Source organism: Amblyomma mixtum, chromosome 1 (assembly GCF_055824585.1).
Source record: "Amblyomma mixtum isolate Tamu chromosome 1, ASM5582458v1, whole genome shotgun sequence".
NCBI classification, from domain to species: domain Eukaryota; kingdom Metazoa; phylum Arthropoda; class Arachnida; order Ixodida; family Ixodidae; genus Amblyomma; species Amblyomma mixtum.
Genome location: NC_143012.1, coordinates 304,497,889 through 304,520,044, shown reverse-complemented (window position 1 = coordinate 304,520,044; position 22,156 = coordinate 304,497,889). Strand labels below are relative to the sequence as shown.

The window sequence follows — 22,156 nt, the reverse complement described above, 5'->3', positions numbered from 1 at the left end:
GTTGCGGGAAGTTTGCTCTCGCAACCGTTCGTACGGGAAAGTGACCGCATTTGAGGTTTCTTTACCGAAACCAATTTACAAACGAATTATCGGCTTTTTCTGACACCACTGAGACCTTTTGCAGCCGCTGCGAAACCACACATGCTCATGCACATGAGCACATGATCATGTGCTTGTGCAGCAGGGAGCGCAAAATATGCGAGTAAGATTTTTTTTTTATATAAATCCGGGTAATAAATTACAGGTTGCGCAAATTACATGTGGGCGCAAATTATGCAAGAAAATGCGGAAAACCTCATTAGAAGTGGATTAAGCATGGACATGCACATTAGGAGTGGATACAGATCCAAAATTACAAGCAAACTGCTCTGAAAAATTTTATATTTTAAATGCTTCTTAGCCTATGCATTGTAAAACTAAGTTCGAATGCTTAGAAGCTTTATCACTGGTCTAGGCTGCAGTCCAGATTTGACTTGAGGCAAAATTGTTGGCCAGGAGACACTACTGCTGACACACAGTGACAGTGAACAGCTTTCGGAGCTGATGGAGTGTCAGCACAACAGAACCTTGTTTATAAAGCAATTCTGTGATCTTTTTGTCTTTATATTATTTTTACATAAGTGACAATGCCCAGCTGAAAGCACTTTTGTCTGCAAGGAGTACTTCAGCCAACATAAGTAACGTACAAATCTGCACTTATAAACACTGTAACTAGTGAGCACCAAACTTGCCTCTTTACTAGTCACTGCCTGCTGCCTATTTAATAAGTGCCTGAATTGCTACATGGTTGCTTTGGGCATTGTACGCAGATTTTTGGTAGCATTGTGTAGAAACTTCATGACCAGAAGGGCACCAAAGGACTTTTGACTGCATGTTAAAAGCAAATGTTACTCATATTGTTACCAGACCGCACAACATATCTACATGACATACCCAATGGCTTTATGGATAAGTGACCGTAAATAAGAAAAGCAGATCAGGCAAAACAACTTTAAGTGGCACTGACAGAGCTACGCTACCTTGGTTCTGAAGATTATGTGTCTGTGCATGAATAACTGAGTTATTCATTCATAAAAGGAGTAACCAGGAAAGGGCACCATGAGCAAGTGCTCCTTTGAAAATGCTGCATGCATATCAGGAACTGTATAGTTGATCTGTGACCAGTCAACAGCTGACAAGTTCTCTGAGTCTCTTTCACATCACTACAATACCACCGCCTGTGACCAGTTGGCTCAGACACTTAGCAGCGAACCTTAAACTGCCAGACATCACCCCGGACACCTAGCTCAAAGCAACGACACAGAGCTGCATTCTATCACTAAGTTGAACAACTTGCCTACATCCTGACTTTCTGTGTCACACACTTCACAGTAATTTGTACATTGGTGTAAGGTGTTATGCCCAAATCAGGTGGAGCACACTACTGTTTTCTAGACGAGTTAGTTATACATGGTTTACTGGCATGAAAACAGGCGCAATGTTCACACTATGGGCAGACATGTGGGTGAACATTGTCCACCGGCATGTTCTGGACAAGGATGAGGAGATAATGGACACAGAACCACAAGCTGTGTGAGCATGCAAAAAGATAGTACAATTCATACCTTCTTGTGGCAGTGTGCCAGGCAACAGAGATGAGCATGTTAGCCACTACATCCACAGGAATGACGTCAGCTAAGAAGTCTTTCTCCACAATCACCGACTGTAGTAAGCCTGTACCACACTGCAGAAAAACACATAGGTTAGGCGTCAGTATCACATCACCTTCAGAAATTTCGACCACTTCACTGCTGCCAAAGTTCAGGGTCACAGAACTGAATGCGGCATACTGCTGAGGTGGTAAGCACTTGATAGATACTCACCGAAACTATGATGCCAGTGAAGCCATTGTAATTGTCTATCCAGCCCTGGGGATAAAATTAAATCAAATAGTTATAACCAGTTATGCAGTTCAATATAACATTAAGCTTTTGAAGTGCAGACTGTCTTGGAACTCATATAAAACTGCCGTCAACACTACAGCGCAGCCGGTGCTATGGTGCTAGTGAGCTAAGCTATCCGAACTCAGCTACATAATCAAGCACTGCATAATATTCATAAAATTTTGACAAAAACAGTTCAAATATCATCTGATATACCATTCACTTTGACTATGACTGTACACTACTGCTGGGGGAACATTTTTTTTTCTTACCGGGAAGGGCTCCCTCCACGAGGCAGTGACAATGGAAGGCCGGACTATGGCAACTGGAAGCTTTTCTCGCTCGTCAAGCACCAATGATTCAGCTAGAGCCTTGGTAAGAGTGTAAGTGTTTGGCCGCTGCCCAAGTAGGAAACCACTCATGGTGTCCATCATCTTATCATCCATCCACCTGTTCCAAGAATCCAGTAGGCACTGTTGTTCACCACTGTTTACTCACTGAGAGGAAAATACTAGGAACACGGGTGGGCATCAGTGGTTATCAGTAAGGCCTTTTATTTAGAGCTGTATATAAAACAATAAAAAAGTTTTACGCCATTCACACTCCCATTATATGGTTTGCATTGCATTGTAATCATTTACAACTATTCTACTTCCTTACTTTGACTTTGTAATCAACTAAATAGGTGACGCATAGGTGGGAATGTAATTATGCAATAATATTATATTGTGCTTTAATTAAATTGACATTTCTAACTAAGCCACTGTGGCATGTGAGAATTAGAGCGAGACATACTTACTGAGCAGCTTCAATAATTTTTTTTGGATCTACAGGAGGAGGGTATATCACCTCATCTACTTCAAGCTTATCACAGTTGCAATATGCTGTTGATACATGAACAAGAGCCTAGAAAAAAAAAACAGGAAAATTATGTGCAGAATAACGAACAGGTACGTGCAATGAAATTCCACAGATATGACCTCAATCCATGTACACAGCACGTCATAATGAACATGCAGTGCAACCATCTTCGTAAGCACGAGTGAACATGCATTGATAAACAGTTTTCAGTGACTCACACAAAGGTTTGGCATTTGTTTACAGAGGTCCACAACGCGCCGTGTACCCAGAACATTGAGCTGAACTGCCCGTCTGAAAGAGAATTATGAACAGTGTCACAAATCACACCTGTAGCTGCTCTTAATACACACATCAAGTCCAGGAATGAGGGAATACATAATCTCTGTAGCTAGCTTCAAAAACATGACAAATCCAGCAAGTGCTAAATTCTCATTCATTATTTAATTTTAAATATGCCATCATTTACCAACATTTTGAATGCAAGTATTTAAGCAAAACGTGGCAACATTCTGCAAATGCATCCAAAACGTTCAGTACATCCACATCCCTGAGCAAGATTTTCAATGCACTTGATCCACTTTTGTTGTTCACTGCATAAACTACCTAATAAGTAGTAATGCTTTTAGCTACTAGCCGGTAGCACAGTACTGCCAGCTTTGTCGGTTAAGATTTAAATGTAGTTTCAACAACAGGGGAGGTCCTTTTGCTTCTTGTTCATGTCTTGTCAGAACAAAATGTAAACAAATTTCTTGATGCAACTCCTAGTAAAAGCAGGCAACTCTTGTATATGTTGTATATGGTGCTAAACAACCTCTCTTGAATGCCAATAAACAAAGTTGGCACAGATTTCCACACTTAGGGAGAGCTTCTTGTCCGACTCACTTGAGAGGTTCATCGAACTTGACTGTGGCAGCTGAGTGGAAGACGACCGAGACATTTGCAACCAAGGTGTCCTGGTCATTTGTTCTGAGTCCCAGGTTTGGCTGAGTCAGGTCTCCTGCTACTGCCTTAACTTTTTCAAGGGCCCCTGGCTGCTCTTGCTTCAGGCGCTCAAACACCTAGGTACAGAAGCACAGTGAGTTGAGTACGAGCTATAATATTGGCAGCCACACTTTCTACTGCATCTTGTTGACCTATAAGCTAATCTGCCAGCACATACGCTGTTACATTTGTGGGGCTTCTTATACAGCACTAAGAGCATGTGGCGAAATCACTGTCAGCATCTGGGTATGTATATGCCTTAATATAGGAAACTGGAAATAAAACTGCCAACAACAGACTATCAGCATCACAGCAAAGGCCGATTAGAACACTAGATAAAAATATTTAGACAAGGTAACATTCATGACAACGGATAATATCCTACCTTTTCACGAGATTTGCAAAAGAAAACCATCTGTTTGCATATTTTTCAAGTATCAAGCGATTACAGAAGAACTGTTGGTCATTACCTGAAGAGATACTGGTCACTATTTGTGTAGGGCCTTTGCTGTTGTAGACAAACCACAAATAAATTATGCTAGCGAAAGAAGTAGTAGATTTGCAAGTAGCTTGCCTTAGATTTGAGCATTGCTTCAAGTCTCGCTTCAGGTCCTTCTCCGCTCTTGCCTCGTACAAGAAGGTAGACCTGCTTCACACCGGGACAAGATCGGAGCACTTTCTCCAGCAGAACCTGAAATGTAGAAGCATGCACAGTGAGTCCACAGTACTTATCAAATGCAGAAAGCTTGAAATGTGCACACATGACTAGAACAGAGTTTGGAAAAAAGTGCTTGGTTCATCTATGCACCCAGCACCATTCTACGCTTAATAAATGATTGCCTTCCTCCATAAGGTAGTTAACTTATTTGGTAAAAGCCTTTAATTATTGATGTGATATGCTATGATGAAACAGCAGATGATATGGTGATGTCATCAAAACATATGCATTCAAGAAAGTTGCCAATACATATATAGCGTATACTCTGTTTATACGCCACAATTTAGATTGGGCTTTTTTGAAAGAAGCTTTAAGACTGCAAGTTATTTTCAGAGTACCACACAGCACCTTGACAGTAGATGCCAGTGACTTTAATTTTTTAATTTTCGCAAGTGTCAACACACTAACCAAAATGCTGTCAATTTTTTCAGTGCTATCATATAGCAACAGGCAAAGTTTTGCTAACTGTATTTACAAAATACATACATATTCATGAAAGTCACTTCCCTCTACTGACATCAATCAACACATCACTTTCATTTGGCCATGTTGAAAAGTTCCAACAGATATACATATATTTTTCTGTGGACAGAAAGAGCTTGTTAATTTGAACCTGCCATTTCAATGGTGGATAGTTCAACCCAAATCACTGATAGGAATAAAAATGGCATTATATATATATGATGATAGAGGAGCCGGCCAAGAAATTTGCTGTTGAAGTTTTGGGGCAACAGCCACAGGACACAATTTGCTTAAACTGCTCATAATTAGGACCTCTATCATTAACACCTGTAGACAGCCGTGCTAAATAATGGCATATGATGGACCACTTAGGAGGTCTAATGGGGGTGGGGGCTGTGAAAGGGAAAAAGAGTACTCAAACAGCCTCACTAAAATAATGTAGCACCGCAAAAGTTATGCCTTGCCTTCCCAACTGGCATCCAAATCCGCAAAGCTATTTACTTTCAAGAACAGTTTATGATTGAGTGGTAGCTATCTGCCACATCTTGGCTGCTAATGTGAAAGGCTAACACATGGGCCCTGACTATTCGGGATTTTTATTCTATGTGGAAGCAGTTCACTGAGCTCAGACCCTCTTTTGTTTGTGTAAACTCTGACACTAAGGACAACTCTGTCAATTTTTTTTTTGTTACCAAAATCCGATAGTTCGGCATTTCATGGCTTTGCAGCCGCTTGTCCTGCAGCGAAAGATGCATTTATTTGGATTCAAAGCTGAAAAACTTTTTCCCGCTGTTCTAATTCAAACTATAGGGACTCTCCGATGACGAAATAGCTGAAAATGATGTAAACGGGGACTCTGTAATAGCTGGCAGGGAGTGGTGCAGCGTAGCAGCAGCTGAAATGAAGACTACCGCCGGCCGGAAGTTGAAAGCCTTTATCAGCCGTCATCGCTACGCTTACACTTGCGCCAGTGCTACGATGGATCCCGTTCCCGATACCTACAACAATGTTTTCGCAAATAACTGCGACCTCCACTTCAGCGACCTCATCTTCACACAGCGTGCAATGCTGCTGAGGGCTAAGGTGGCGGATCTGGCAGGATAGTCCTAGCACCGGGGAGTCGGCAGTGTCGGCAGCAAGCAAAGCTACTGGTGCGGCAGCTGCCACCGCCGAGCCACCATCACGACTAATGAGTAGAAACTTGTTACGTACGAGCATATTTAAACTGTGTAATAATAGTCCTCGTAGCGCTCATATTGCAGACAGCGTCATGGTACGTCGACGAAGCGAAAACGCCGAGCAGTGCATTTGCTAAAGTGGATGCTCATGCAACATTAGCTATCCACAGGTGTTTTCCAATTGTCGCAGGTACATGCCGCTACATGAACACTTAGAGGGGTACTTGGAGGTCCTCTAATACTCCTCACTTGTAAATTGAGGCGCGTCAAAAATGAAATCACGCCGGCACCCCAGACCAGGACGAATTTTAATTAACTACACTGTTTCTGAGAACGCTGTACAGCTTTCCTTTGTAGCCGTACGCTGCACTCGGGTGGATGCCACTGAGAAATTACTCCCTTGTTACGGGCACCCAAAGAGCTGCGAAGCATCATAACAGGTCGAAACTCAGCTGGCCGCCTGTTGCGCCACCAAGTAAAAGTTTTCTTTGCCTTCCAACATTCAGGTGTCTTTTCTCCATCATGATAAAAGTGCACTAGGGGTTTCAAAACAGAATTTATTGCTTCCATATCGATGAAGCGCATGACCTTCATGCACCTTTGTCAGCCTCAGAGATCTATGATGTCTTTTCTCCTATTTCATCGTCACGCTTGTACTTGCGAGGTTGGCCTGTGGCAGCGATACCTGCATTTTAAATCTTGTGCTTTTCTAGCTTACAAGAGCTCTGTTTCTAGTAAGAGCGGTCTTTTTGTGGTTAGGAGCTGGTATTCTATCGATACAAGCCAACTTAAATTTCTCCTCAGTGTCTCTTTAAAGGAGTATAGACACCTAATTTTGGTGGCATGTTTTCTTCTCTATAGTGATGTGGAAAACACTATTATGCATGAATCACCATGTGGTATTTGCCTACGACCACAAAATAATTTATAGTCGAATTTTTCTGTCATGCTGTTTCAGTTTCGGTTTCAACAGCTGAATGATGGCTGTGACATTAGAGAGAGGTTATAGGTCACGTGAGGCATGGAAAAACTATGATATAATTGCTGCTTCATCATTTTAATTCACTACAGTGCTAAAGCCAGCCTTCCTCAACATCCGTAATGACAACGTATGTAGAAGCACCGATTATATTGCAGTGTTTAATGCCTCACGTGACCTATAACCTCCCTTTGACGTCACAATCATCATTCGGCTGTTGAAACCAAAATTGAAACAGCACAAGAAAGCAATTCCACTATATAAATTATTTAGTGGTCGTTGGAGGATACCACTTGGTAATCCGTGTATAATAATGCCTTACGCCTCATTACAAAGAAGAAAACACGCACCCGAAAGTTAGCTGTCTATACTCCCTTAAGAGTAGTGGTGTCGACAACGATGGTATCCAGGAAGTACAACCAACCATGACTGAAATGGAAAGTGCGCTTTGCCTCACAGGTCCTTTTCATAAAAAGACAAAGTCTTACAGTGTGTTCACATCTGAACTGCAAAATTGTTCATATGCTGTGTGCTTCCAAGTGCAAGTACAAGATGCCACAGTTATATTTATTTTAGACATACTGTATTTACTTGCGCAATGCATTTTTTTTTTTTCAAAATGTTTGTAAAAATTTGGGGGTTTATTTATTATGGAAAAATATATCGCCAAAAATTTACCATAAAATTTGGCACAAAAAATAGTGGGTGCACTAATCACGCGAGTGCGTCTATTATGAAAGTAACTAAAATACTGGTCACCTTGTCACAAATTTCCTACAGTCCTTTACCTTGACCTCTAGGCAATCTGAACTGATTTCGCATGACCGAAGCAGGTCAACTAGCAAAATTTAACTTTACTAGCAATGCTAGAGAGGTCGGGGACAGAGTGCATACCTTTCCTATGAACCCTGTTCCTCCTGTGAGGAATACCACTTGGTCCTGGTAGAACTGTGCAATTTCAGACGCATCCTTTCCTTCAGGAACCACAGCTGATGATGGGCTCTGCTGTGGCTGGCACCCTTTCGCCGCCATTGTGGACTCTCCCTGGATAACTGTAACACACAAGAAACCAAACGCTTTTTTTAACTGACCTGCTGCAGAAATCAACTTTCAATTCATAGTCTTTGGTTCTGGAGTGGAGAATTTTCATGTTTATTACAGACAAAGTCAGTAACAGTATTGCTGCTCATATATGACAGCAGTAACTGCTAAAGATAAAGTAAGGTGGACTGCACATGCTATTCATGAAGGTCAACCCACAGTAATATAATGCATCAAGTACACTCTTCAAGCATACTTGTGCTAACAATGTAGTTTACAAAAACTTCACCAGCCATACAGGGGCTTATTATTAAAATAAAGTCATTTTTCTGAATAAATGCCATGAGTTTGAGAACTGATTGAAGAACCTATGGCCAAAACCAAACTACAACCCAAACCTGTGCCTAGTGGTTATAGCATTGACAGTGTGTGGTGTTCTGCAACTTCTATCCCTTTCCTCCTTTGTCAGCTACTGTGATCTACTGCGATTTCATGACATAAGAAAGCTCAGTCAACAACACTATGGTTTTCAATACACTGACAGTACAGCATGTTACTTTTTTAGATTCAGTTTGGTACAGCAATTCTTGCCTGAAAAGGCAGTGATTCCAATATGCGCAAGTTTATATACGCTTACATAACTTCTTGCAGTTTTGCGACATGTATAACAAAAACTGAGTAAAGGAAGTACGTTTTGTTTTATGCTTGAACATTATGGCATCCAAGTCAAGCTGTTACGAATTTGATTGACATCATGTGCAATGCCCACAGGCTGTTTCAACCTAACTGAAACCAACATTTTTTAAAATAGGGTTTCCGAGGTATAAAAATTGCATCTGTGGCACTGTAATGCTAGTTTGTGTGGTGGACATCAGAGAACAGGTAGGTGAATCCTTTTAACTGTAGTGGTATACAGCTTAAAAGGAACAGCAGTGGACAACAATGAGACATGGCCCATCGGCTCCCATATTACACTGCTGACCAACCACAACAGTAATAAAAGTCAGCTTTTTAATGTTCTGCTACATCAAACAAGGCAGAGGCAACAAAATTCCTGAGCTGATAGCTTCTTGTGATATGCTTGTTTGGGTCACACAAAAAACCAACAACTTGCAATTTTTTTTATGGCATAGGAATTCCCTGTGGTGGCCATGAATGTGGGCGGAGCTTCGTTGTAGATTATGTTGTACCCAACCGAAATGAGCTGGTTGAATAATTTCTGATATTTAACTTTTTAACATTTGCAGTTAGATGCATGGGTAGAAATGTGTTGCTGGCCATTATTAACAACCATACCATTTTTTAGATTTTAGAAGATGCGATTATCTTTGGTTCTGTGGCTCCACAGATTTGGTCTTCACACCCGTGCTTCAAACACTGCGCGTCACTGGCGCGCGCGCTGAAACGGCCATTAATCGATGCCGCTTTTAAGTTTCCCGCCCTTCGCCATTGGCTAAAGCGATGTCACTCCCTAGTATTCGGCCATGGAAGAAAAAAAAAAAAAGTTCTTTTTTTACCCTCCTTGTCTTCGGCCAATAACCAAGAAACCAAGAGGGAACGTGCGACATAGCGTCACTTAGCCAATGAGAAAGGCGGGAAATTCAAAAATTGCATGATTCCATTTGGGAATCATTATATACCAGCTGGCGTCACATCACTCTACAGCGCATGCACCAGGTGACCACCTTTCCTGCCCGTTGCAGTGCTAAAATGGTAAATTGGTTTTTGAGGAAAGGAAATGGCGCAGTATCTGTCTCACATATCTCGGTGGACACCTGAACTGCGCCTAAGGGAAGGGAGGAAGGTGGGAGTGAAAGAAGAAAGAGATGCCGTAGTGGCACACCGGCTCCAAAAGGTGCCCCGGCTGCTTCCATCCAAACGCGGCCTCGGTCGGGTTCGCACCAGGGTACTCCGGCTCGGCTCGGTAGACGAGCGCAGCCACCGCGGCGGGTTTGCGGTGCTCGCCAAACTTAGTTTAAGAACAGTGGTGCGCGCTGCTCAAACCCATTTTGAAAATTGAAAATTGTTTCTTCTTGGGGGGGGGGGGGGGGGGGAGGAAATGGTGCAGTATCTGTGCACATATCTCGGTGGACACCTGAACCGCGCTGTAAGGGAACGGAGGAAGGTAGGAGCGAAAGAAGAACGGTGCCGCAGTGGAGGTAAAAATAAATTGTTTTTTGAGGAAAGGAAATGGCGCAGTATCTGGCTCACATATCTCGGCGGGCACCTGAACCGCGCCGTTATAGCGCCGTAAGGGAAGGGAGGGAGGGAGGTGTTGAGTGAAAGAAGAAAGAGAGAAAGAGGTGCCGTAGTGAAGGTCTCCGGAATAATTTCGACCACCTGGGGATCTTTAACGTGCGCTGACATCGCACAGCACATGGGCGCCTCTTGCGTTTCGCCTCCATCGAAACGCGGCCGCCGCGGTCGGGTTCGAACCCGGGTACTCCAGCTCGGTAGACGGGCGACCACTGAGCCACCGCGGCGGGTACCCGAAATAATTTCGACAACTTGGGGATATTTAACGTGCACTGACATCGCACCGGGCGCCCTTTCCTCATTTCCATCTTCCTGAGCGGACGGCATGTGCGGCATGTCCGCGGCATGTGCGGCACGGACTGACGTCAACTGGTGGGCGTTGCAGCGCGCGCGCAAAGACACGCGGCATTTGAAGCGCACGTGTGAAGGGCAAAATTAGTTGAGCCATAGCGCCGAAGGTAGTCACGTTTTAAAAGTGGTATGGCTATTATTAACGGCCAGCTAGAAAACCAGGAGCCTAACTGTGGCAGTTAAAAAGTAAATTATTAGAAAAGTTTTAATCAGCTATTTGTTTTATGATCTCCGCCAACACTGGTGTTACAATGACACAGACGCAATCTCTAAGCCTAAAAAAAACTTAAAATTCTAGTTCACCTTCGCTGAAACAGCCTGTATGTTAACTCTATGATATAAGGTGCCTGTATGCATCACTAACTAACATTTAAAGCGGCTTTTCCCTGTCAAAGTACCCCCTCCAGCCAATGACGTCGGCCGATTCTCATTGCCCTGCTAGGGTGACAATGCAGGGAGTGGCAGATGAAAGGTGATAGTCCCCTCCCTCCATAGTCGGGGATAGACCCCTCTCCCCATGGTGGCACCGCTCCCTGCATTGTCACCCTAGCAGGGTCACGAGAATCGGCCGACGCCATTGGCTGGAGGGGGGGGGGGGGGGGGTTCTTTGACGGGGAAAAGCCGCTTCGTTCTTAAGTTGTATCCGACTATAACATAGCATAGGAAAGCGCCGTCCACTAATTTTTAAAAAGATAGGCCTTTGTAGGCAATAAAAGGTGGCTTTTGCAGTATAGTGACATCAGTGTTGGCTGACGTCAGAAAAAAAGGTGGATCATGTTAGTTAGCATGATGCCTCTTTTTCCTGATGTCTGTCAATACTGATTTTACTATGGCGCAAGAGCCATCCTATTACCTCAAAAAGCCTAGCCATTCTTCAAAATTGTAGTGGCGTGCTTCCTTGAAACGCCTGGTTTAAATGTGGCCAAGATAAAATTGCCCCACCCCTGAGGTGCGAAAATCGGCAAGGGATATAGTCCAGCCCACGTGAGCCCCCCAGATCTAAGCTAGCCTTGGTTATAGCAAAAACAACAGCCATATTAGCAATTTATTGTTTAATGCCAGGCCAATAAATGTAACACAGTTGGACACGACATGCATGACAAGGCCAATATCAGTTTTCACTCACACTTATTACAAGGTCAACCATGAGGTGGGCAGCGCTGAACGCCCTTCGATATGTAGTCAGCCGCAACGTGATACTTAAATATACAGCACCCATCCTCTCACCCAGGGACCACAACACACATCGCCAGTTTTTTTTTTTTTTTTTCTAGACAACCCCCGTTCATTCAAGGTCACGCAGTGAATTCTGGGACAACCTAGCGGCGCGCACCGACTCCACAGGCGCGGTGCAAGTGCCCTTGACTTGCAGCGCGCCTCGCACGTGCTCTCCGGGGGAAACAGGAGAGGCACGCGCCGTCACGCCACTGAAAGTCAGCTCGCCCAAGACATCACGTTCCCCTCGCGGTAAGAGCCCATATCAAATTCGAGAGGGGGGAGGGTGCAGATCGATTTCGACTCCACTGTCGCTTCCCCTTCCTCCTCCTCCTTTCCTGGCTTCAAACGCCTCCCGCAGGTCACGTGCGGGACACCCCGGCCCTCTTCAGTTGGCCTAAAAGCTCCGCGCACGCAGTTGACGCGTCGTGGCGAGGCTTAAATCGATTCCGAGCCGACTAGACAGGTATCGAGAGCGGGCATGCAAGTGACTGGAGCCCGTGTAGGGGCCGGCTTTTCACACTGGGCCCATATGGTGGCCGATCGTCGTGTACATACACCGAGCAGCGACGATCGAATCTCGGGGTGCGTGGATACCAATTAAGACTCGACCGCGCCTACGCGTTTGTGGAAGCAAAGCGCTAATTAGCGAGCGCAGGAATGGGCGATTACGGTAGCGGAGGCGGCGGAGCTTAATTGCGTCAGGTTTAGGCCAGCATATTCGCCGTGTAGCGTTAAAACAATAGGACTCATATGCGTATATAAGGCGCGTCGCTGTGGGCACACGTTTACTCTCGTTTCGTTTTAAATTAAACGCGACTTTTTCGACAGTGTCAAATCAGTAGCAGATTTTAGTAATGCCAAAGTTTTCCGAAATTTGACTGTTAAGAAAAGCGTCGTAACAGCGATACGTTCGTTACTGCTTTTCAGCAAATTTTCTGTTCTGTTTTTCAGTATCTCAACGCGGAAAAAAACTAGACGTCGTCGCGTCTTCTACGTGTTTTTGAGCTGCTTTCGCGCTTCGCACCTCAGAGATGCACGTCAAAATATTTAATGCAACAAAAAGAGAGCCAAAATATATTAGGTAGCATTTAATGCGAAACATTCCGTTATGAAAATTTCGATGATTTTGCTGGTTTTTTTCTCTGAGCCGCACGTACTTCAAGCTATATGCAGCATTAAACGATAGCGCTTCTGACGGCCACAGCTACAGTATACATGTGGCCATAAGTAGTGGTCTCAGCCGTATTAATATACGACTTTGACGTTTGGTGTTTTTCATTTTTGATCTTGTAGAGCGCAAAAATATACTCTATTGTCATATATTTTTGCAAACAACAAAAAAATTTCATTTTATCACGCTTTACTATCTTGCGACACCGTGGTTCTGCGGCGCGGTCTACAGTCGCTCTAGATGAAAAAAGATGCAGAGAGACGGCGATTAATAATTCCACATGAAGATGAAGCTCATGCACAGTACTCCCACTAATTAAAAAAAAAATTGATGTCGTAGGGTTCAATACAGAAATGTGCTTTAAAAAATAATACATCTATTCACGCATGACGATTACAGCAAATGGAGCAAACGTCGCGGTACGACAAGCAGGACGCGATATTGCATATATTCTCCGCAATAAAGATGCGTCTGAGAGGCAAATGTGAACCCGATATGATGGGTCTCTACAAAATGGGGACCTAAAGCCACGTTGCTTTGTTCATAAAATTTCATCACACAAGGGATTTCACAAAACTCCATGAATTGGCAAAGCGTTTAATTCCTGCATGTATTTGTTTCAAGCCCTCGTTACTGACGACAGCCCCAGTTGCTTTAGCATGTCTCTCATTTGTGTCACCGAAAATTAAACGCAAACTATATTGGCCGGGAATTATTTCAAGAGCAGAATTAAGCGCCCGTTCACAAGCGCAGCGCATGAGGCAGCATGATGACGTACGGCTGTTCGAGTGTCGGGAGCGCTGAATGTGCTCTACCGGTTTAAGCCGAACACACCTTCCAGCGAGCCAGCAAAACGGACAGAGGCATCAGAGACAAGGAAAAGACAGCATCTTCCCCCGCCCCGCTCATAAAGAAAGCACGCACGCACAAACGTGACATGTACAGCCGATTCTGTCGCAAATGCCGACCAAGAAGAAGCCGGCACGAATATTCTTGGCGCGGCGCCCGCAGTGACCGAGTTCATCACGCACCTATCGAATAAGGGCATAAAGGTTATGCGGCGACGGTCACAGATGCCCGCTGCGAATAACGCAACACCTCATGCGGTGCGCGATTCCGCGTCGGTGCCCATTCACGCGCAGAAGGGGAGAACGCGCGCGCGTGTACGCGATCGAGCGAAGGCCGTTTTATCATGCACGATAACAGCGGTTCCGCCTTTTCGCGCACTCCTCGGCTGTAGGGCTCAATGGCTCTGCATGTTTGCCTTCGCGCGCTTGTATCGCACCGCATTACGCAAGCGTCTGTGTTCTGTTGGAGCACCGTGTCTTGGAGTGTTGCTGTTACAGCGCCTGCCAAGAGATGGCGCACGCTATACGCATGCGCTAAAGCGTGCCGTCCCGCTAACGTCCGGCGGGACGGCAGCACGTGCTATAAACTTAAATATTAACGCCCGTTTCCAGTTGGCAATTATACCGGCTTTCATTTGCTCCTATTGACGAGCTACACTGCAGAGCATGCAAGCGTGCGGCGAAACCAGCTTGCCAGAAAGTGACAGAAACGAAGATTAAAAAAAAAAAAAAAGAGCAGCTCTGCGGTGGCTTCGTGCATTGCGATGCTGAAGGCCGAACGCTCGAAAAAAAAAAACAAGAAAACACACAGGCACACTTACTTCCATTATGTGTAGGCGTTGGCAATGCAACAGCTTTTGGAACTTCATGCCTTTGCCAGAAGTGACTGGTGGGGCTTGGGAAACCCCAGGTTTCTCTTCACGAGCTTTTCCCGTACACCACCTGCTTCCTGGTGACTTTAGACAGAGAAACCTTGTCTGGCGACGTCACTTCCCTCCAGCCAATGGGCATTCTCCCGTCTAGTGACGTCATGTCATTCCAGCCAATAAAATTTCTCCTCTCTGGAGACGTCACTGATGACGTCGCTGCCCGCCAACCAATAAACATTTTTCTGGACAACGCCGTACGGTCGCCACAGACTTTTTGCTCCGGTGAGGCTTCTACTCTGTTGTATAAATAAATGCGGACGCTGTGACAGCAGAAAGAGGACTTAAAAAAAGAAGAAAATGTCGGGGACGCACAGAGGACGTATTTTTCTTATTTCGAATGGGAAGTGCTTCTGTCCAGCTGAATGTCTCCCTACACTGACTGACTAGGTAACTTAAAAAAAAAAGGGGGGGGGGGGGATAAAAAAAGTTGCGATAATTTTCTCTGGTTAAAACTACAACCGCGATCATACGGCTGATCAAAAAGAGTGCAGCATTCTTTTATGTAGCCACGAGTCATGAAAACAATCAGCTGGAAAAAAGAACAGCTCCACCTCTTCGACAAGAGCAGCGGTACACGGACAACGCACGTGGCGGAAATACGAAGGCTACCCCGTTTCCGGAGACAACGGTCCCTGCACTGCACGTGCCGCAGGACGTCCCGCGCGAAGCACAACAGTTCTCACGGCCTATATTATTGAGCAGCAAAACAACTCGACCATAGCCCGTGCAGTACACCTGCGGTCGAGCGAAAGTTCGCCGAACGAAGAGCCGTACTTAGTGCAGCTCTTTTTCCTACGCTACGCTTCACGTCGATGCAGTTTCGCTCTACCGGACAAATATACCATGTTTTCCAAAGCTCATTACTAGATTGCCCAGCACCATATTGTCACGTGACGATGACGATATACACAACAGCGGGTCGACGGAGGCTTCAAAAGTGAATTGACTATGCAGACAGAACTTGTTCCCGCAACGAAAGGAAGTAACTTGGGGCTGCGCTGTTTGACACGCTATATACACCCTTCTAATTTTTTAACGGTATCACGCGAGCATCGACCGTTCGCTTGATCAGCGCCCAATGACGGAACGAATCGGCAAACTCGCCGAGAGTTGCCGCATGCGCACGAAACCCAGGCCGCGGCGGCCGTCGTCTGCAGGGCTGTTCCTGGAGCTGCGCACTGCCCCCGACCCTTTCCTTCGCTTACCGCTCTACCTGTCATTTTTTATCTCCCGCTTATCAAAATCGTGGGCCAGAGCCATATCCGCATATAACTGCAAACAAAACAAGAGCAAACGAAAGATTTATCGCAAGGTTCGTTCGAGACACGCTGAGTAAATCTGTTTGCAGCTGGGCGGCACGTGGCTTCTCATGAATAACGGCGGCGCGTATGCCAGCAGTATTACTGTCGAAGGAAAGGGTCGGGGTTGCGCGCAACTCCTGGAACAGCCTAGCAGACGACGGTCACCGTGACCTGCATAGAGTTTCTTACTACTACCTAGAGGGAAAGCTGGCGGCGCTGCACTTCAGCCAACATGGACGCTCAAAGCATCATGGGGCGGTGAGCTACTTGTTGCGGCACAGTCGTAGTTTTTCGGGAACACAGAGTGACAGTACTAAGGCGTTTCATTCCGAAAACGTAGTTCGTGTGTGCGCAGACGACTTTCGCGCGATAGCAGTGTGCAAAAGCCATAGTAGTGAAGACGCGACGACACACGACGCCAATAAAAGGTTTTACTCTTCCGAAATGCCATTAAAAAACCTCTTAAAGTATCTAAACAACAACATTTTTTCTGAAAACATATTTACTTTTAAAAGTGCGCCTGTTAATTACGAAATATTAGTTTTTTTAGTGTTCATCCCTTGGCCAATAGGAAAGCTAGTCATGTCTTATTTTAGGCAAACTTTGCACTTAAATGCTTTTCTGCTCGTTTGTTGCAATCATTAGACAAGATATTGAATGTTAGGACGTTTGTAGCTATCAAACAGCTTTATTTTTTTATTATTTTTTGGCCAAAAGTTACAGTTCCGCAACAAGTAGCTCACCGCCCCATGATGCTTTGAGCGCCCATGGTGGCTGAGGTGGTCACGTGGGGTCTCCATGCAAACTCCCATAGACGGCTTGCCAGCTTTCCCTCTAGGTAATAGTAAGAAACTCTATGGTGACCTGGCCTTCGTGCGCATGCGGCAACTCTCGGCGAGTTTGCCGATTCGTTCCGTCATAGGGCGCTGATCAAGCGAACGGTCGATGCTCGCGTGATACCGTTAAAAAATTGGAAGGGTGTAGACAACTGCGTACAAATCGAACTCTCCGCATTTTCTGGGGTCGGGTTGCGCCTGATTTCTTTGTTTCAGGTGATTTTCGCATTCTTATTCTCGTAAATAAGCAGTTTTTTTCTTTTGGCCATGTAACGAACACCGTAAATATTTTGCGAAACAGTGAGCGGGATATGCCACGCCGCCCGCCATTTTTGTTCAGATATGTTTTGTGAACAGTAGTAATAATTTTTTTTTTTTTGCAGTTTTAAGCGTAATGTGAAGCTTCGAAATTTCGAAATAGAAATTATTTCCACGATCCTTCGGATGGTTACTTGATAAGTAGCGGCACTTCGATGTTGCAATTTTCATCCTTTACAACACTTATCCCTGCAAAAAAAAAAAAAATAATAATAATAATAAAAACCCAACCGCAAGTATCTTGCAGGCAGTCTAACAAAATGTCTTTCTTAATGCTTGGATATGATATATTCAGGCGGAAAGAGGGCTGCCGCGGTGTATTAGTGGTTATGATGCTCGGCTGCTGACCCGAAAGACATGGGTTCGATCCCGGCCGCGGCGGTCCAATTTCGATGGAGGCGAAATTCTAGAGGCCCGTGCACTGTGCGTTGTCAGTGCACGTTAAAGAACTCTAGGTGGTCGAAATCCTCCTGGGCTCTTCACTACGGCGTCCCACATAGCCTGGGTCGCTTTGGGACGCGTTCAACCCCATAAAACTATAAAAATCTATATAGGCGGAAAAAATACTTCATTTCGATGGAAACAGAAAATGGCGTGTCATAGGGTTAGACTTGACAAATAACTTTTTAGATATTAAGGTGCAGTGTCGAGAACAGTACTGAGCACTTTCGTGGTCACGATCATTGGTGATTAATCGTGTGTAGCAGGAACGCTAAATTTGGCAGCGAGTCCCGTGAAGCGACGGTGTAAACGATCCGCTCAGCTATAGGGCGATAAAACTGACTGGAAAAAAAAAAAAACAGAAGTGTGTTCATGTATATTGGGGACAAAAGTGGTATACTCCACGCGGCGGGAGCCGGAGCTACGGAAAACTGCGTATGCAACGCCATCTACAGGCGGAATCTGTGATCGAGACAGCCAATGAGTGACCTTTATGATCAGCAGGCGTGCCGGTTGGCTCGCTTCAATGTTTCGTGCTTTAGCTCGCCAAAATGCCGCAGTTTTCGGCTGCTGCGGCTCCCCCCGCGTGGAGTATACCACTTTTGTCCCCGATAGTACGTTGGTGCGTCCCTGCGAACACGAGCTGAATGGGTGCGCGTAACGTAAGCAACACCGGCGTGAATGTAGTACGTCCAACGTGGGGCAACTCCCCCATAATATCTGCGACGCACACGCCCGTAACTCGGGTTTATTGTGTCAGCCGCTTTCAGCGCGGCCGCGGCCCGCAGCACTCCATCTGGTCTCGGCAGCAGATAGAGTGGGACAAATGCATCCGCGTAGGCCGGGCAGGATGCAGCGAGCCAGCGCCACTTCGCCGATACTCTCTTCCCTACATGCCGCGCCGTCGGAGTATAGATGGGTACTGATCTCATCGCTGCGGCACCCCGATCAGTTCCATGCCCCGTCCGCTACAAACATCCGCCGCGTATGCCCGCGTCAAGTCAAGGGATACAATGCCCAGATCAAGCAAGAGAGAGAATAAACTTTATTTATAGTCTTTGAAGACTAATGCTCTTGCCCTCTTCTCCAATCAAGCAGACTTGCGTTATTACCAAGAGAGGAATAAGCCGGGCTAGTTGGTACATCATTTGAATAGAAGCAGCGCAGTAGACGGGACCAAGAAGAGAGAACACACAGACACAGCGCCTGTGTCTGTGTATTCTCTCTTCTTGGTCCCGCCTACTGCGCTGTTTCTATTCAAATTGCGTTATTAATTTCGCACACAGACGATATCGGGAATCGTGCCACACGAACGCATACGGCGTTTATAGGACGATTTCGTTGTCGGCGATTTCGCTAGCTGTTATCGCTTTGAGGGGAATATTTTGCGTTAAATAATTGCCACGCATGCAAGAGTGGTTAGCAACTCGGCACGGAGTGCGCACCCCTGTATAAAAGAAAAGAAAAAACAGAAAAGAACGAATAGCTTTACAGACGATGAAGAGAAAATGAGATGTGCAATGCTTCCCATGGGACTCAACCTGACCGCTTATGTTTGCAATTCTGACTCCACTAATAGTTAACCACCTCCTCCTTTCAATGAAGAACTGTGATCAATTATTTCATGACGACTGTGGTCATGTCTTCTCCGACCTACTCATGGGCACCTCCAGGCACGTATCCGAAGGGGGACCGGAGAAGCCCCCCACCTCATTCCCGGCTAACTTCAGCAAGAGCCATTCGCTAAAGGAAATTTTTGCTACAAAACATCTCGTCCGCACCCTGTCGCAAGAACCGGCGCTTTGCATTGCTTGATCTACTGCAGGCCCACCTGAGATCTAGCAGTGCAAAGCGCCGGTTCTTGCGACACCACCGTGTCTACCAACATAGTGAGCGGAACTCCGTTCCAACTTATTTGGAGAAGAATAATAGGCTTGACGTGTACGCTGTCCGTCGCTTGATGCGCAATCAGTGTGTGCAAAAATTCGCACTCCCTAGAACCACCTTGCTGACTTTGAGAAAGTAAGTATGATGCCCGCCTACCCTCAGTGGCTTCGTCCGACGTTCTACAGGCTCGTGCTAAGTGGCCGCGTTTTCGGCACCGATGACACAATGCTCCGAGACAGCGGCAAACATCTACTTGGTGCGAGGAAGCGCCACATCGGGTACACGGCCGGGGCTCATCGTGAGACCGCCCGTTTGGTTTACTATAGACTTCGAACGTCAGCGAGCCGATCGGACGAAACTGGTTGTGTCTGACTCGAGGGAGGGCAGTGTCCGCATATGCTGAGCGTTTTCCGCAGCGGCCTCAGCAGCAATGATGAAGTCTTCTGCTTCCTTTAACGACAGCGGGCCGCGGGTCAACAGGTGACGTCTTACGTCATCGTCCCGAACACCGCATACTATGCGGTCGCGTAGTATGCGGTCCAGCATCGTTCCAAAATTGCAGTTTTCGGCCAAGCGGCGAAGTGCGGCTGTGAAATCCCGAACACTCTCATCTTCTGCTTGTATTCACGTGAAAAATCGGTAACTGCATGCTGTTTCGTTGACTTGTGGCTCATAATAGCTCTGTAGATGCCCGACGACATCGCTGTATTGGAGGTCGTTGACGCTCTTAGAGTAGCACCGGCCTTGGAGAACCTAGACAGCGCTGTTGGATAGCGCGGCGACCAGAAGAGCTCGTTGTTTTGCCGTATCCGTGATTTCCTGAGCTTCAAAATACGCTTCCAAGCGTACCCTGTAGGCGGACCAGCCCCCTTCCTCCTCGTTGAAGGCAGGCGCTTGCCCCGGCGCCATCGCCTTTACGTCCGCTATTAGTAGCCGCGCTTCAAGGGCACCGCCCGCTACTGCGTAACCTTCGTCGCCACTGTTGTGTTCCGATTGACCCTCTCGGTAACACAAGCAAAATGAACGGGTTTTATTTCACGAGCGTCGTTTATATATCCTCTCAGGATGACGCCACGGGCAATAGGTAGATGCTATCGCTTGAGATGACGTCACGGACTTGCTGCCTGCGGCGGTTGGCGACACAGCAACTTATATCACTTATAGCCAATGATATAATGGCTATAAGTAATGCGTAGCCAGGAAGGTCCACGTAAAGGTTCACTTTAAACACAATAGTTGCGACAGTCGTATGAGCTCAGGACTTTCAGAAAGTGCTCGCTCGTCAGTTTGTACTTGCTTCATGTTCATGCTAAGGGGAACACTGAGGACAAATTGAAGTTAGCCTGTATCGATAGACTACCGCATGACAAGTGCACTGCTTTCACGAAAAACTGAGGTCTCTCAGTAAGCCAGAAAAGGTACAAAAATTACATACAGGTGTCGCCACCCCCGGCCATTGTCGAAAACAAACTGCGGTGCGCGAAGACAGTTCTCCGTCTGCGGATCCCTGAGGCTATAGGCTACACCCCTACTCACTTCAAAACGATGATCACAGAGTACTTCTCGGTCTTCACGTCAAAAGTTTGAATCAAGTGGCAGGAAAAACTTTTTTACACGATTTTCAAGGCAATAAATAAGTTGCTGCCGTATACAAACGTCAACTACATGATCGATTTTTACAGTGAACAAAAGTAACTGGATTCAGCTGACATCCTTGTCCCTTATCGCACCCCCCCCCCCCCTACCAAAGGAAAAAAAACACGCAAATACACCTTTTTGTTGTTGTTGGCGTCCTGGTTCTTTCTGGCATGAGGACGGGTAATTAGATATGCCCTGACCGTAATCGTTAGATGTCTGCAGCGGAGCCAATAGGTCGAAATAAACTCCTCTCCTGCAGTCGCCGGTTTCGATGGCTGTGGGATATTCGGACAAATGAAAGTGAAACGGAAAAATTTACATTATAAAGAAAATATGTGAATGACAGGACGGTTAACTCTGCTTATTAGAACGCAACTCTCAACTGCTGTTAGTGAGCCCGACAATTTGGAGGTTAATCCCCTCTGCAGCCGAAGTATTTCGATGGAGGCGAAATACAGAGCCGGCAGTGTGCTGACGTTCCAGTGGGCGTTTGAATCCTCACGAGACAGAAATTAATAAGGAACACGCTACTCTGTGGCGTGTCCCCGCGCCTTATTACCACGTGAGAATTCATTGATTATTAGCTAAAATTCAACAGTTGAATGAACTGCCACCGGAAATTTCAATAAAATGGAAACTCTGGACAGTCTGTAAAGGTTCGACATATTACAAGCAGCGGCGCGACAAGGGGTATAAGAATGGGAGTGACGCGAGAAGCGCTACAGCTACAAAGCAGAAAGGAGCGAAAAGGGAGAAAACTATCCCTTGGCACACACCCTTTTATAAAAGGGAGTGCGGTCGAGGACAGCTTAACCCATTT

At 45.8% G+C, this 22,156-nt stretch overlaps 1 protein-coding gene across 4 annotated transcripts in view; it reads right to left on the bottom strand.

The window, feature by feature from the left end:
• Positions 1-22,156, bottom strand: part of LOC149372270 (fatty acyl-CoA reductase 1-like) — an 89,702-nt gene that overhangs the window by 10,553 nt on the left and 56,993 nt on the right. For all 4 annotated transcript variants that reach the window (XM_089566696.1, XM_089566699.1, XM_089566697.1 and 1 more), the window contains exons 2-9: positions 7,996-8,153; positions 4,339-4,455; positions 3,666-3,841; positions 3,002-3,074; positions 2,722-2,828; positions 2,195-2,372; positions 1,863-1,907; positions 1,605-1,723 (exon numbers count right to left, since the gene is read on the bottom strand). In XM_089566696.1, coding sequence (XP_089422822.1) covers positions 1,605-1,723; positions 1,863-1,907; positions 2,195-2,372; positions 2,722-2,828; positions 3,002-3,074; positions 3,666-3,841; positions 4,339-4,455; positions 7,996-8,133 — 953 coding nt within the window. In that variant the 5' untranslated portion in view covers positions 8,134-8,153. The remainder of the gene's footprint in view (positions 1-1,604; positions 1,724-1,862; positions 1,908-2,194; positions 2,373-2,721; positions 2,829-3,001; positions 3,075-3,665; positions 3,842-4,338; positions 4,456-7,995; positions 8,154-22,156) is intronic.